Genomic DNA, 15000 nt, shown 5'->3' on the forward strand with positions numbered 1-15000 from the left:
TACCATACAATACAATACTAATATGTAAACAATACAACACAATGCTAAAACACAAACAATACCACACAAGAATACAATACAATACAATACTAAAATATAAACAATACAATACAATATTAAAATATAAACAATACCATACAATACAATACAACGCAATCAACGAATACAATACTAAAATATAAACGATACCATACAATACAATACAATACTAAAACATAAACAATACAATACTAAAATATAAACAATACCATACAATACAATACCACACAATACAATACAATACAATACAATAATGAAAGCATGTAGAAGTAACAAAAATAGCAAGCATTTGAAACAACGCTTGTGTTGCTGCAACAAGAACAACAACAACAACAACAACAAACAATGGCAAATGATAAGGAATGACGCTCTGTAAAGACGAATCATTAGAATAAACTTTTCTCTTTTTTTTTCAACCTTTGAAACTTTTTTTTATACAGACTGAAAAATCAAAATGATAAGCTTAGATTTTTTTTTTCTTAAATCCCCCCCCCCCCCCCCAACAACCCCCACCTCCCCCACCTCCTCCTGCACCCATACATCCCTCCAACCCCTCTCCCCCTAGCCCCTCTTCCGCGTGCCCCCTTCCCCTGCCGTCACAAAGGATTAAGTGACTGTGACCTTCCCCGTGGTGACGTCATAGGCCACGTCAGCGGGGCGTTGCACGTGCCTGACGGGGATGACGTAATAGGTGGGCAGGTAGAGAAACTGCTGGTAGATTCCACCCAACGTGGGGTCCGTCACCAGTACAAAGTCACTGTTCACGAAACCTGCATCCATGACAGAGAATGAATGTGTATGCACACATATGTCAACGGTATAAACTGTCTGTTCACAAAACTTGCATCCATGACAGAGAGTGAATGTGTATGCACACATATATCACCAGTACAAAGTCACTGTTCACGAAACCTGCATCCATGACAGAGAGTGAATGTGTATGCACACACATATGTCACCGGTATAAACTAGCTGTTCACAAAACCTGCATCCATGACAGAGAATGAATGTGTACACACACATATGTCACCGGTACACACTAGCTGTTCACAAAACCTGCATCCACGACAGAGAACACGTGACCACTATTAACTGACTGTTCACGAAACCTGCAACCATGACAGTGAACACGTGACCACTATTAACTGACTGTTCACAAAACCTGCAACCATGACAGAGAACACGTGACTACTATTAACTGATTGTTCACAAAACCTGCAACCATGACAGAGAACACGTGACCACTATTAATTGCACATACCAGGAGTCTTTCTCGAATGTTTATCTTCTAGTTGTAGTGCCAAAGTCTATCTCAAATGCTCATGAGACTCAGAACAAGGAATGAAAGATTAGGTCATCAGGAGCCAGTTGCATTGCTCGGACGGAAGAGCCTGGCCTAGTATGGTCGTAACCCGCTACTAACTGTGTGTAGGATGGAACTGACCAATGGCGTAGTTCAGTCAACGTAGGCATTTAGTCACGTGTAACTGTCAAAAAGTTAGAACCAAGCAATGCAACTGGCACCTGCAGGAGAGCAGGGAACAGACTGCGGCTGGTTTCAGACAGAACGCAACTGGTATGTCAAACAGCTGGCAAAAAAAGGGCATGAGTATAGACATGTACAGCCACACACGCGCGCGCGCATGCACGCACGCTTAAACACACACACACACACACACACACACACACACAGACATTTACACACACACACACACACACACACACACACACACACACACACACACACACACACACACACACACACACACACACACACACAAACAAAAAAAAACGCACACACACACACACACTCACACTCACACACACACACACACACACACACACACACACACACACACACACATCGACCGACCATACCGGATAGACAAGACCCGTTTCTGGCGCTCCAATATCCGGTGGCGCATGTGCATCGCGAGTTTCCTCCTGGCATGGGGACACAGAAGTGTTCACAGCCGCCATTGTTATCTGCACAGGGATCTGTGAAATGGAAACAGTAAGGTTAGATACGAATAACTGTATCGCCTCATTCAGAGAAATTACATCAGGTGCGGAAAAACTAACGTATACAATTACTCAACCCAAAAAACATCAAATATGACTTAATTAAAAAGAATCAATAGACATATAGGACATTCATAAAAAGAAATTAAAATATTTTTTTCAAAAACAAAAAAAAAGCTTCGCATATATTTACTCAAAACGTTGTAATTATTCATCATTGTAAACATATTGAAAGACACCAAGGTTATGATTGCATGTACATATTGCACATTGATTAAAATAAGATATATTGCACATTGACAGACGTGAATATTGCACAATCCCTATTAGATAATACATTCATCCTGCACACTGTCACACATATTTCAATGTCAAATGGGGACAGACAATGCTGCGAAAGGACAGACAATCTTGTGAAAGGAACACAGACAATCCTGTGAAAGGAGGACAGACAATCCTGTGTCTGAATGTAGCACAGACAATCCTGTGTCTGAAAGGAAGACAGACAATCCTGTGTCTGAAAGGAAGACAGACAATCCTGTGTCTGAAAGGAGGACAGACAATCCTGTGTCTGAAAGGAAGACAGACAATCCTGTGAAAGGACAGACAATCCTGTGTCTGAAAGGAAGACAGACAATCCTGTGAAAGGAGGACAGACAGACAATCCTGTAAAAGGAGGTCAGACAAACAATCCTGTGAAAGGAAGACAGACAAACAATCCTGTGAAAGGAAGACAGACAATCCTGTGAAAGGAAGACAGACAATCCTGTGAAAGGAAGACAGACAGACAATCCTGTGAAAGGAGGTCAGACAAACAATCCTGTGAAAGGAAGACAGACAATCCTGTGAAAGGAAGACAGACAGACAATCCTGTGAAAGGAGGTCAGACAAACAATCCTGTGAAAGGAAGACAGACAATCCTGTGAAAGGAAGACAGACAATCCTGTGTCTGAAAGGAGGACAAAACAATCCTGTGATTGGTGGACAGACAATCCCGTGAAAGGAAGACAGATAATCCTATGAAAGGAGAACAGACAATCCTGTGAAAGAACTGACAGACAATCCTGTGTCTGAAAGGAACACAGACAATCCTGTGTCTGAAAGGAACACAGACAACCCTGTGTCAGACAATCACACATCAGTTTTGGATGTGGGGGTGGTGGTGGTGGTGGTGGTGGTGGAGGGAACGGAAGGGGAAGGATGAAGGAAAAACAGAGGGTGGGGGTGGAGGGAGGGAAGGTCTTTGTTTGGGGGGTGGGGGAGGGGTAGAGAAAAGACACAAAAATGTCCGGTTAAAATAAAATCTTTGAAAAATTAGAATATGCGAAGAAAATGTTAAGTTACTTTGCAAACGTCAACGTAGACACTGAGAGTTTAAATACATGACTTTGACAATGTTCTGTTTAAAATAAAATCCAGAAATACCACTGATGACAATTCGAAGAAAAAAAGAGGAGGAGGAGAAGGAGGAGAAATAGGACGTGCTATCGACAATGACAAGGACGACGCCGATGACGATGAGGAGGACAATGGCCGTCACTACAGTGATTATTGATACTAATAACATACATACATACATACATAAGATGTCATTTCTATTGTTAAATCAACGACCTCTCTTCTACGAAGTCCATTCAGTAATTTTCTTTATTTATACTTCTATTCATTTCAAACATTTACCTTGACCCCACCCTCCATTTACCCTGCTTTCCACAACTCACATTTCGTCCCACCCCCCTCCCCCCCGACCCCTCCACCCCACACACACCCTCCCTTCTCTCCTACCTTTTGAACGAAAACTTCAGAATATGAAAATTTTATTCAACACACGCATGTATACGCACGCGGCAGTACAAACACGCACGTTAAAGATCCTGTAATCCATGTCAGTGTTCGGTGGGTTATGGAAACAAGAACATACCCAGCATGCACACCCCCGAAAACGGAGTATGGCTGACTGCATGGCGGGGTAAATAAACAGAAGCGTCATACACGTAAAAATGTTACATGTCTATGAGTATATGTGTCCTTGACTGAAACCTGATTGAATGACACAGGAAACGAATGATAAGCGCCAAATGGCAGCTGTCAGTCGGCTCTACCCAGGTAGACAGCCTGTTATGCAAATGACTCCGTCTTTGTAAAGCGCTTAGAGCTTGGTCTCCGACCGATGATAGGCGCTGTTTAAGTATCCTGCCACCATCATCAGTCACCAGTGTACAGTGTGTGTTAATGAAACAAAATTCCTCCTACGCCATATATACGAAGACGAAGAAATGAACGGTGTTGAGAACAGACACTACAGTCAAATAACGACTTTTTTCTCTCTAACAATATCCTTTTTTTGTCTACTAGGTGTATCATCACTTGTGGAACACAGAAAAAGTGTTCTTAGATTTCTGTGAATACCCGTTGCTATGGAAACAAATCAAAATGGCCGCCAAACAATGTATCAAAGAAATCGGGTTTGTGGTCCATGTAGTGCAGGCAAACATTTTTTTGTTATGTGGACGTGGTACTCAATGACATTATCTTCATTTTCACGTGAGATTGTGTTGATTCTTCAATTATTGTATTTTTTTATGAATTTTTGAAATTTTGGGTATTGCGAAATCTTCAAAATTTACAATGGGTGAAACGATTGGAACCGCTTTGAATTAAACACCAGAGAATATTTCCATACATACTCACGACAAAACATCAATAACATGTTATAAAACAATCATGCAAAGTCTCATGGTTGTAGGTTTACTCATCATTGAGCAAGTCCAAGGTATGTTGTCAAGGCCAGAAACTTGACGACATGCGTCGAAATTGAACAAAATAAACACTTCCGTAATTCAGCAAGCAATCTTTATTGGCTTTTTTTTTTTCATTGTTAAAGACATCTTTACAGTGGAAAAACATGCATATGATAGAAGAGATGTTCAAGAATCAAAATCCATCAAAAACCCAATTCATGAAAAATCATCATTTTGGTCTCTTTTGCACTGCCGTGCCCCCCCCCCGCACCCCCCCCCCCTTAACTCTCTCCATACGAACGGCGAAAGAGAAGACGTTAACAGCGTTTCACCCCAATTACCACTATCAAAATATTGCAAGCGGAAGGCTTTTATACTGAAGAGGTGAATGTTGACAAAGAATACCACAATTCTGACGACGGAAGCTAAAGATTGGGTCATTGAGACACCCACTGGACATCCGAGGGGTCTGTGTAGAGAAGAGAGGACTGGCCGTACTGAGTGAGTTAACCCTGACGACAAACAGCAAAAAGGGCGAAAAGAAAGATGTAGATCTCCCACTCACTGTTGTCGGAAGGCTGTCTGGAGGGGTGAAAGTACAGAAGATCGCTGACGAACTCGCCAGGAAGGAGCACTCTGCTGTCAGTGAACAGTGTGTCAAAGTTATCTTCCTTGTCCGAGACTCGGACCCCTTCGCCAAAATCTGTCCACACGATGAAATCCTGAAAGAGACCAGTTTCTGTCTGTTGTTTGTTTGTTTGGGGGAATTGGGGTGGGGAATGCTGTTTGTTTGTTTGTTTGTTTGGGGGAATGGAGATAGGGTATGTTGTTTGTTTGTTTGTTTGGGGGAATGGAGATGGGGTATGTTGTTTGTTTGTTTGTTTGTTTGGGGGAATGGGGGTGGGGGGTGTTGTTTGTTTGTTTGAGGGAATGGGGGTGGGGGATAGTGTTTGTTTGTTTGTTTGGGGGAATGGGCGTGGGGGATGTTGTTTGTTTGTTTGTTTGGGGGAACTGGGGTGGGGGATGTTGTTTGTTTGTTTGTTTGTTTGGGGGAATTGGGGTGAGGGATAGTGTTTGTTTGTTTGCTTGGGGGAATTAGGGTGGGGGATGTTGTTTGTTTGTTTGTTTGGGGGAATGGGGGTGGGGGATGTTTGTTTGGGGGAATTGGGGTGGGGGATGTTGTTTGTTTGTTTGGGGGAATTGGGGTGGGGGATGTTGTTTGTTTGTTTGTTTGAGGGAATGGGGGTGGGGGATGTTGTTTGTTTGTTTGGGGGAATGGAGATGAGGTATGTTGTTTGTTTGTTTGTTTGTTTGTTTGTTTGTTTGGGGGAATGGAGATGGGGTATGTTGTTTGTTTGTTTGTTTGTTTGGGGGAATGGGGGTGGGGGGTGTTGTTTGTTTGTTTGAGGGAATGGGGGTGGGGGATAGTGTTTGTTTGTTTGTTTGGGGGAATGGGCGTGGGGGATGTTGTTTGTTTGTTTGTTTGGGGGAACTGGGGTGGGGGATGTTGTTTGTTTGTTTGTTTGTTTGGGGGAATTGGGGTGAGGGATAGTGTTTGTTTGTTTGCTTGGGGGAATTAGGGGTGGGGGATGTTGTTTGTTTGTTTGTTTGGGGGAATGGGGGTGGGGGATGTTTGTTTGGGGGAATTGGGGTGGGGGATGTTGTTTGTTTGTTTGGGGGAATTGGGGTGGGGGATGTTGTTTGTTTGTTTGTTTGGGGGAATGGGGGTGGGGGATGTTGTTTGTTTGTTTGGGGGAATGGAGATGAGGTATGTTGTTTGTTTGTTTGTTTGTTTGTTTGTTTGGGGGAATGGAGATGGGGTATGTTGTTTGTTTGTTTGTTTGTTTGGGGGAATGGGGGTGGGGGGTGTTGTTTGTTTGTTTGAGGGAATGGGGGTGGGGGATAGTGTTTGTTTGTTTGTTTGGGGGAATGGGGGTGGGGGATGTTGTTTGTTTGTTTGTTTGGGGGAACTGGGGTGGGGGATGTTGTTTGTTTGTTTGTTTGTTTGGGGGAATTGGGGTGAGGGATAGTGTTTGTTTGTTTGCTTGGGGGAATTAGGGTGGGGGATGTTGTTTGTTTGTTTGTTTGGGGGAATGGGGGTGGGGGATGTTTGTTTGGGGGAATTGGGGTGGGGGATGTTGTTTGTTTGTTTGGGGGAATTGGGGTGGGGGATGTTGTTTGTTTGTTTGTTTGGGGGAATGGGGGTGGGGGATGTTGTTTGTTTGTTTGGGGGAATGGAGATGAGGTATGTTGTTTGTTTGTTTGTTTGTTTGTTTGTTTGGGGGAATGGAGATGGGGTATGTTGTTTGTTTGTTTGGGGGAATGGGGGTGGGGGGTGTTGTTTGTTTGTTTGAGGGAATGGGGGTGGGGGATAGTGTTTGTTTGTTTGTTTGGGGGAATGGGCGTGGGGGATGTTGTTTGTTTGTTTGTTTGGGGGAATGGGGGTGGGGGATGTTGTTTGTTTGTTTGTTTGTTTGTTTGGGGGAATTGGGGTGAGGGATAGTGTTTGTTTGTTTGCTTGGGGGAATTAGGGTGGGGGATGTTGTTTGTTTGTTTGTTTGGGGGAATGGGGGTGGGGGATGTTTGTTTGGGGGAATTGGGGTGGGGGATGTTGTTTGTTTGTTTGGGGGAATTGGGGTGGGGGATGTTGTTTGTTTGTTTGTTTGGGGGAATGGGGGTGGGGGATGTTGTTTGTTTGTTTGGGGGAATGGAGATGAGGTATGTTGTTTGTTTGTTTGGGGGAATTGAGATGGGGTATGTTGTTTCCTTGTTTGGGGGAACTGGGGTGGGGGATGTTTTTTGTTTGTTTGGGGGAATTGGGGTGGGGGATGTTGTTTGTTTGTTTGTTTGTTTGTTTGGGGGAATGGGGGTGGGGGATGTTGTTTGTTTGTTTGTTTGTTTGGGGGAATGGGGGAGGGGGATGTTTTTTGTTTGTTTGGGGGAATCGGGGTGGGGGATGTTTTTTGTTTGTTTGGGGGAATGGGGGTGGGGGATGTTGTTTGTTTGTTTGGGGGAATTGGGGTGGGGGATGTTGTTTGTTTGTTTGTTTGTTTGTTTGGGGGAAAGGGGGTGGGGGATGTTGTTTGTTTGTTTGGGGGAAAGGGGGTGGGGGATGTTGTTTGTTTGTTTGGGGGAATTGGGGTGGGGGATGTTGCTTGTTTGTTTGGGGGAACTGGGGTGGGGGATGTTGTTTGTTTGTTTGTTTGGGGGAACTGGGGTGGGGGATGTTGTTTGTTTGTTTGTTTGTTTGGGGGAATTGGGGTGGGGGATGTTGTTTGTTTGTTTGTTTGTTTGTTTGGGGGAATGGGGGTGGGGGATGTTGTTTGTTTGTTTGGGGGAATTGGGGTGGGGGATGTTGTTTGTTTGTTTGGGGGAATGGGGGAATGGGGGTGGGGGATGTTGTTTGTTTGTTTGGGGGAATTGGGGTGGGGGATGTTGTTTGTTTGTTTGGGGGAATGGGGGTGGGGGATGTTGTTTGTTTGTTTGTTTGGGGGAAAGGGGGTGGGGGATGTTGTTTGTTTGTTTGGGGGAATTGGGGTGGGATATGTTGTTTGTTTGTTTGTTTGTTTGGGGGAATGGGGGTGGGGGATGCTGTTTGTTTGTTTGGGGGAATGGGGGTGGGGGATGTTGTTTGTTTGTTTGGGGGAATGGGGGTGGGGGATGTTGTTTGTTTGTTTGGGGGACTGGGGATAGGGTATGTTTGTTCTTCGTTGATTCGTAGACATTGCATCAAAGCTGACTCTTGTTGCAAGTGTGTGTGTGCGTGTGTGTGTGTGTCTGTGTGTATGTGCCTGTCTGTCTGTGTGTCTGTGTGTGTGGTGTGTGTGTGTCTGTGTCTGTGTCTCTGTGTCTGTCTGTGTCTGTGTCTGTCTCTGTGTGTCTGGGTCTGTGTCTGTCTGTGTCTGTGTGTGTGTCTTTGTCTGTGTGTCTGTGTCTGTCTGTGTCTGTGTCTGTCTCTGTCTGTCTGTTTGTCTGTGTGTGTGCGGTGTAGAAGTGGTAGGAGCAGCAGCAGCAGCAGCAGTAGCAGTACTAGTAACAACACTGTCACCATGAATGTGATGTTATCTCGTGAAGACGATGTGCTTGTGGGAATGGTGAGGCTGGTTGTGTGTGTGTGTGTGTGTGTGTGTGTGTGTGCGTGTGTGTGTGTGTGTGTGTGCGCGCGCGCGCGCGCGCGCGCGTGTGTGTGTGTGACTAAATTAGGACGATACAATGTTCTCTCATGTATAAAGCAAACAAACAAATTCATTGACGCGTCGACAGCCGCGAATGCCGATACTAAATTACAATAATGAAATACTTCACAAAAACACGCAGGTACAGACTTCACCAAAACACACGTGTACAGACTACACCAAAACACACATGTACAGACTTCACGAAAACACACGTGTACAGACTTCACCAAAACACACATGTACAGACTTCACCAAAACACACGGGTACAGACTTCACTAAGACACGTGTACAGACTTCACTAAAACACACGTGTACAGACCTCACCACGTGTACAGACTTCACCACGTGTACAGACTTCACTAAAAACACACGTGTACAGACTTCACCAAAACACACGTGTACAGACTTCACTAAAACAAACGTGTACAGACTTCACCACGTGTACAGACTTCACCACGTGTACAGACTTCACTAAAACAAACGTGTACAGACTTCACCACGTGTACAGACTTCACCACGTGTACAGACTTCACTAACACACGTGTACAGACTTCACCAAAACACACGTGTACAGACTTCACTAAAACAAACGTGTACAGACTTCACCACGTGTACAGACTTCACTAAAACACACGGGTACAGACTTCACTAAGACACGTGTACAGACTTCACCAAAACACACGGGTACAGACTTCACTAAGACACGTGTACAGACTTCACCACGTGTACAGACTTTACTAACACACGTGTACAGACTTCACTAAAACACACATGTACAGACTTCACCAAAACACACACGTACAGACTTCACCGAAACACACGTGTACAGACTTCACTGACATACGAGTACAGACTTCACCGAAACACACGAGTACAGACTTCACCGAAACACACGAGTACAGACTTCACCGAAACACACAGGTACAGACTTCACTGACATACGAGTACAGACTTCACTAAAACACACGTGTACAGACTTCACCAAAACACACAGGTACAGACTTCACTAAAACACACGTGTACAGACTTCACCAAAACACACGTGTACAGACTTCACTAAAACACACGTGTACAGACTTCACCAAAACACACGTGTAAAGACTTCACCAAAACACATGTGTACAGACTTCACTAAAACACTCGTGTACAGACTTCACTAAAACACTCGTGTACAGACTTCACTAAAACACACATGTACAGACTTCACCAAAACACACGTGTACAGACTTCACTAAAACACACATGTACAGACTTCACCAAAACACACGTGTACAGACTTCACTAAAACACACATGTACAGACTTCACCAAAACACACATGTACAGACTTCACCAAAAGATACAGGTACAGATTTAACTAACACACATGTACAGACATCACTAAAACACACGAGTACAGACTTCACTAACACACATGTTCAGACTTCACCAAAACACACAGGTATAGACTTCACTAACACACGTGTACAGACTTCACCGAAACACACGTGTACAGATTTCACCACTTCAGAAGATGTTAATGGCCCATTCATAAAGGCAGGCATGGTGGTTGTTGTTTTTTCAGAAAATGTGTAAATAAAATCCCGACAGACGATCTGAATTATGCACACGCTGCATGACTGAGATCTACCACCGGCCTTTCACTGAACACACTGTCAGCAGTTCCAGGCGCACGTGAATCACGAGAAGTTTGAAAAACACGTGAGAACACAAAAAAAAAACAAAAAAAAACATCGTTTCAGCGGAACATTGATAGTTACTGAGGAGTTCATGAACGATAGCTATTTTTTCTTTTCCAACAAAAACTTGAAGTGCACGTTGAGTGATGGCCAAGAGGTAACGCTTCCGCACAGGAAGCGAGAGAATCTGAGCGCACTGGTTCAAATCACGGCAAAGTCTCCAGTATTTTCTCCCTCTCCACTAGACCTTGAGTGGTGGTCTGAACGCTAGTCATTCGGATGAGACGATAAACCGAGATCCTGTGTGCAGCATGCACGTAATAGAACTTACGGCAACAAAAGGGTTGTCCGTGGTAAAATTCTGTAGAGAAAATGCACTTCGATAGGAAAAAAAAATGCACGCAGGGAAAAAAAAAAGTAGGTGGCCGCTCTTAATGTAGCGACGCGCTCTCCCTGTGGAGAGCAGCCCGAATTTCACACAGAGAAATCTGTTGTGACTAAAAGGAGTAATACAATACAATGAGTAATACAATACATTATAATGCAATGCAATACAATATATTACAATGCAATACAGTACAATACAATGCAATACAATACAATACAAGCAAGGGCCTCTGGTTATGAGTGGGGCTCATTACAACACCGCTGTTTGACGAAAATTCAGCATGACTTCGCCATGCTCTAGAGAAGAAATTTGTACAATTTCCGAAGCTGGGGTGGGTTCAAAGAGTGAACTTGACTTAGTGAATTTAGCTGACATAAAGTTTGCTTTTTCGAGAAGAGTGTTCCCAACTCCATGGTAAATTCCAATATTGGGAAACTTAGGAACATTCTTAACCTAACCCAAATTTAGTTCTGCAAAGATTGTCTCATGCAACATGGCTCCAGTTCTTAATTGACTACTTGTTAACTTGTGTGCACTTGTATGGAACAGCAATACAAATTCTAGAAAAAGAATAAAATTAATAAATCTGAGAAGAGTGTCTATACTCACGTGCACAAGATCCAATGACTTGACAGCCAATGGCGTGTAGCTGGGGGCGGAGCTACAAGGGTCGGAGCCCCGCCCCTCCAGGTCAGCACGACACAACAGTGGACCTTCGCTCCAGTACAACCTGTCCGTCATTTGGAAACCAACCAATCATTGGGTGTTGCAAGGTTGTGTTCGCATGTGTGCGCTATGCGCGCGCGCGCGTGCGTGTGTGTGTGTGCGTGCGTGTGTGTGTGTGTGTGTGGTCGAACGCTGAGGCATAGCGGTAAACACGAACACAAAAACATGTGCGCGTACACACACACACACACACACACACACACACACACACACACACACACACACACACGTACTAAACCCCTAACAGAGACTGGAACCCCCAACCTACATGTCATGTTTGAAGTCCACAGCCAAGGCCAAGGACCGGACCTGACGGCTCAGTATGACATCTCTCCGCAGAGTGATGACGTTGACACGTTCGATTCGGGGATTCCCGGTCTCCACGTCTGTCCAGAAAACTAAACTGAAATCAGGCACACAAACAAGAGACAGAATGAATGAATGAATGAATGAATGAACGAACGAACGAACGAATGAATGAATCTTTATCTTCCAACGGGAGTTATGTTAGCACACTGACCGACTTACATATCTGCCGTTATTCTGGAGAGAGACACAGACATGTACACATGTAAAAAGAGTTGCACTCAATCCAAATGTGTGGATAGCGCAGCAGTGGATGTGTGAGAGAAAGAGAGACGCACAGAGGGACACACACACACACACACACACACACACACACACACACACACACACACACACACAGATGGGAGTTAATTTGGAATTTTCATGTGATTACTCCCAAAATAATTACCTCTCATTATTTGTGTTTAACCGATTGATTATCCCCCATTCATTGACTAACACACATTTAGGTTCATTAATATCATTCCATTAAAACGAAATGTTCAAACTGATCAGGTGACTCAGTCGCCTTATTGCGTCAAGCCACCCATTTACACACACACACACACACACACACACACACACACACACACACACACACACACACAAACCCTCCCCCAGTCCCCTTTGTTTTCAAACACCTGCCCGATGACTCTATCGCTTCAGGAAATCACCTCCTGTTGTTTCCAAACACCTGGTCGTGTAATCCATCACTATGTGGACCCTTCCAAACACCTGTGACCTTGGGGACATTTCTGGTGAACCATGACTTTCGTGACGTCCCCGTGACCTTGGGGGTATCTCCAGCAAACGAGGTTAAATATGGATATTCAAATAATGATAAGTAAATAAACAAGAAAGGCAAGGCCTTCAGGACTCACTTGTGATACACACTTCAAGAAAAAAAATAAAAACAAAAACTTTCAAAAATCAAAAAAATAGTTTGTTGAAATGTGTTCTCTATTCGTTATTATGATTATATACAGCTTCGCAGAAAAAATGGAGAAAAAAAGGCTTCAATGCAGATTCGAACCACAGATGTTTGGATCGAGAATGAGTGCACTGCGCTAACGCGGGTTCAATGATGACGTTCAAAAATTATTTGAGCATGTTCTTTTAGGGGAATGAATCGACAGCGGCAATCGAAGTCTTAATGCATTTTAAATCATGTTATTTGGTATATCTCCGGCATTTAAAAAATTCCTTTCAAGTCTGAGGTAATGGAGACGTTCCAATCGCCTTAAAAACACCGCAATATATGTCCATTATTGTATATCTGCAGAGATCCGTGATCGACAAGCTTGGTCTTTCCACTCAATGAGAAACTACGACACCTTCCGTTCAATTTCTTTTTTCTGTTTATTCTAGTTACTTCAGTATCCTTTTTATAAACAAAAAAAAATTCATATGCAGTAAACACATCAATGATTATTTAAGAAATTCTTTTAATTCGGCCGTAAAGGAGACGTTGCCATCGCGTCAGGCTTTGCAACCTGTCTTGTCAAGATCTGCACTGACAAGTGCCGTGTAGACGAGGCAGTGAAACGGTCGATTCAAATTTTCTTTTCTGTTCATTCTAGTTAATTCAGTGTCCATTTTAGAATATTTGTATGCAGTAAACACGTCAATAATGTAGTTAGTGTCAATGTATGTGTTCTGTCCAGAATGTACATTTCTTTGCTTTTGATTGCGAACAAGAAAAACCAGGTCATGGTATATTCTCACCAGACAATTGGGAAGCTGCAAAGGGCTAACAGCGGTTTTCGGAATGCGGAACGAACATCAACGAAATAAACTGTTAATGATTCGGAAATACGGCTGAATTCGGGAGACTTACAACCTATTATTTGTATGACTGTGAAGATTTTTTTCCGACTATGTTTAAGCCACATTTGGTATTGGCAGACAAAGTTTAAAGTTTATCTCACACACACACACACAGAGAGAGAGAGAGAGAGAGTGTGTGTGTGTGTAAGAGTAGGAGAGAGAGAGAACTGAACGCCGGATTATAACACAGACATACAAGTGAATCAATAAAAGCTTCTACAATCTTTATTTTGCCGGAAATATCCGAATAAAAATACTCAATTCTCGGTGAGTGTTCTGTCACAAATGTACTCGTCAACAGTCATCTGTATGTTACCAGTATACTGGTCAACAGTCAGATCTACATTACCAGTATACTGGTCAACAGTCAGATCTACGTTACCAGTATACTGGTCAACAGTCAGATCTACATTACCAGTATACTGGTCAACAGTCAGATCTACATTGCCAGTATACTGGTCAACAGTCAGATCTACATTACCAGTATACTGGTCAACAGTCAGATGTACGTTACCAGTATACTGGTCAACAGTCAGATGTACGTTACCAGTATACTGGTCAACAGTCAGATCTACATTACCAGTATACTGGTCAACAGTCAGATGTACGTTACCAGTATACTGGTCAACAGTCAGATCTACATTACCAGTATACTGGTCAACAGTCAGATCTACGTTACCAGTATACTAGTCAACAGTCAGATCTACATTACCAGTATACTGGTCAACAGTCAGATCCACGTTACCAGTATACTGGTCAACAGTCAGATCTACGTTACCAGTATACTGGTCAACAGTCAGATGTACGTTACCAGTATACTGGTCAACAGTCAGCTGTACGTTACCAGTATACTGGTCAACAGTCAGATCTACATTACCAGTATACTGGTCAACAGTCAGCTTACGTTACCAGTATACTGGTCAACAGTCAGATGTACGTTACCAGTATACTGGTCAACAGTCAGCTGTACGTTACCAGTATACTGGTCAACAGTCAGATGTACGTTACCAGTTTACTCGTCAACAGTCAGATGTACGTTACCAGTATACTGGTCA

At 43.4% G+C, this 15000-nt stretch overlaps 1 protein-coding gene and 1 pseudogene across 1 annotated transcript in view; one reads left to right on the forward strand and one right to left on the reverse strand.

The window, feature by feature from the left end:
• Positions 1–15000, reverse strand: part of LOC143291415 (prolow-density lipoprotein receptor-related protein 1-like) — a 53984-nt gene that overhangs the window by 17445 nt on the left and 21539 nt on the right. The window contains exons 11-15 of the mRNA XM_076601254.1: positions 12042–12176; positions 11657–11777; positions 5368–5524; positions 1918–2037; positions 661–809 (exon numbers count right to left, since the gene is read on the reverse strand). Of these exons, the coding sequence (XP_076457369.1) occupies positions 661–809; positions 1918–2037; positions 5368–5524; positions 11657–11777; positions 12042–12176 (682 nt within the window). The remainder of the gene's footprint in view (positions 1–660; positions 810–1917; positions 2038–5367; positions 5525–11656; positions 11778–12041; positions 12177–15000) is intronic.
• Positions 7516–10116, forward strand: LOC143291365 (uncharacterized; annotated as a pseudogene).

This window comes from Babylonia areolata, chromosome 17 (genome assembly GCF_041734735.1).
Source record: "Babylonia areolata isolate BAREFJ2019XMU chromosome 17, ASM4173473v1, whole genome shotgun sequence".
NCBI classification, from domain to species: Eukaryota; Metazoa; Mollusca; class Gastropoda; order Neogastropoda; family Buccinidae; genus Babylonia; species Babylonia areolata.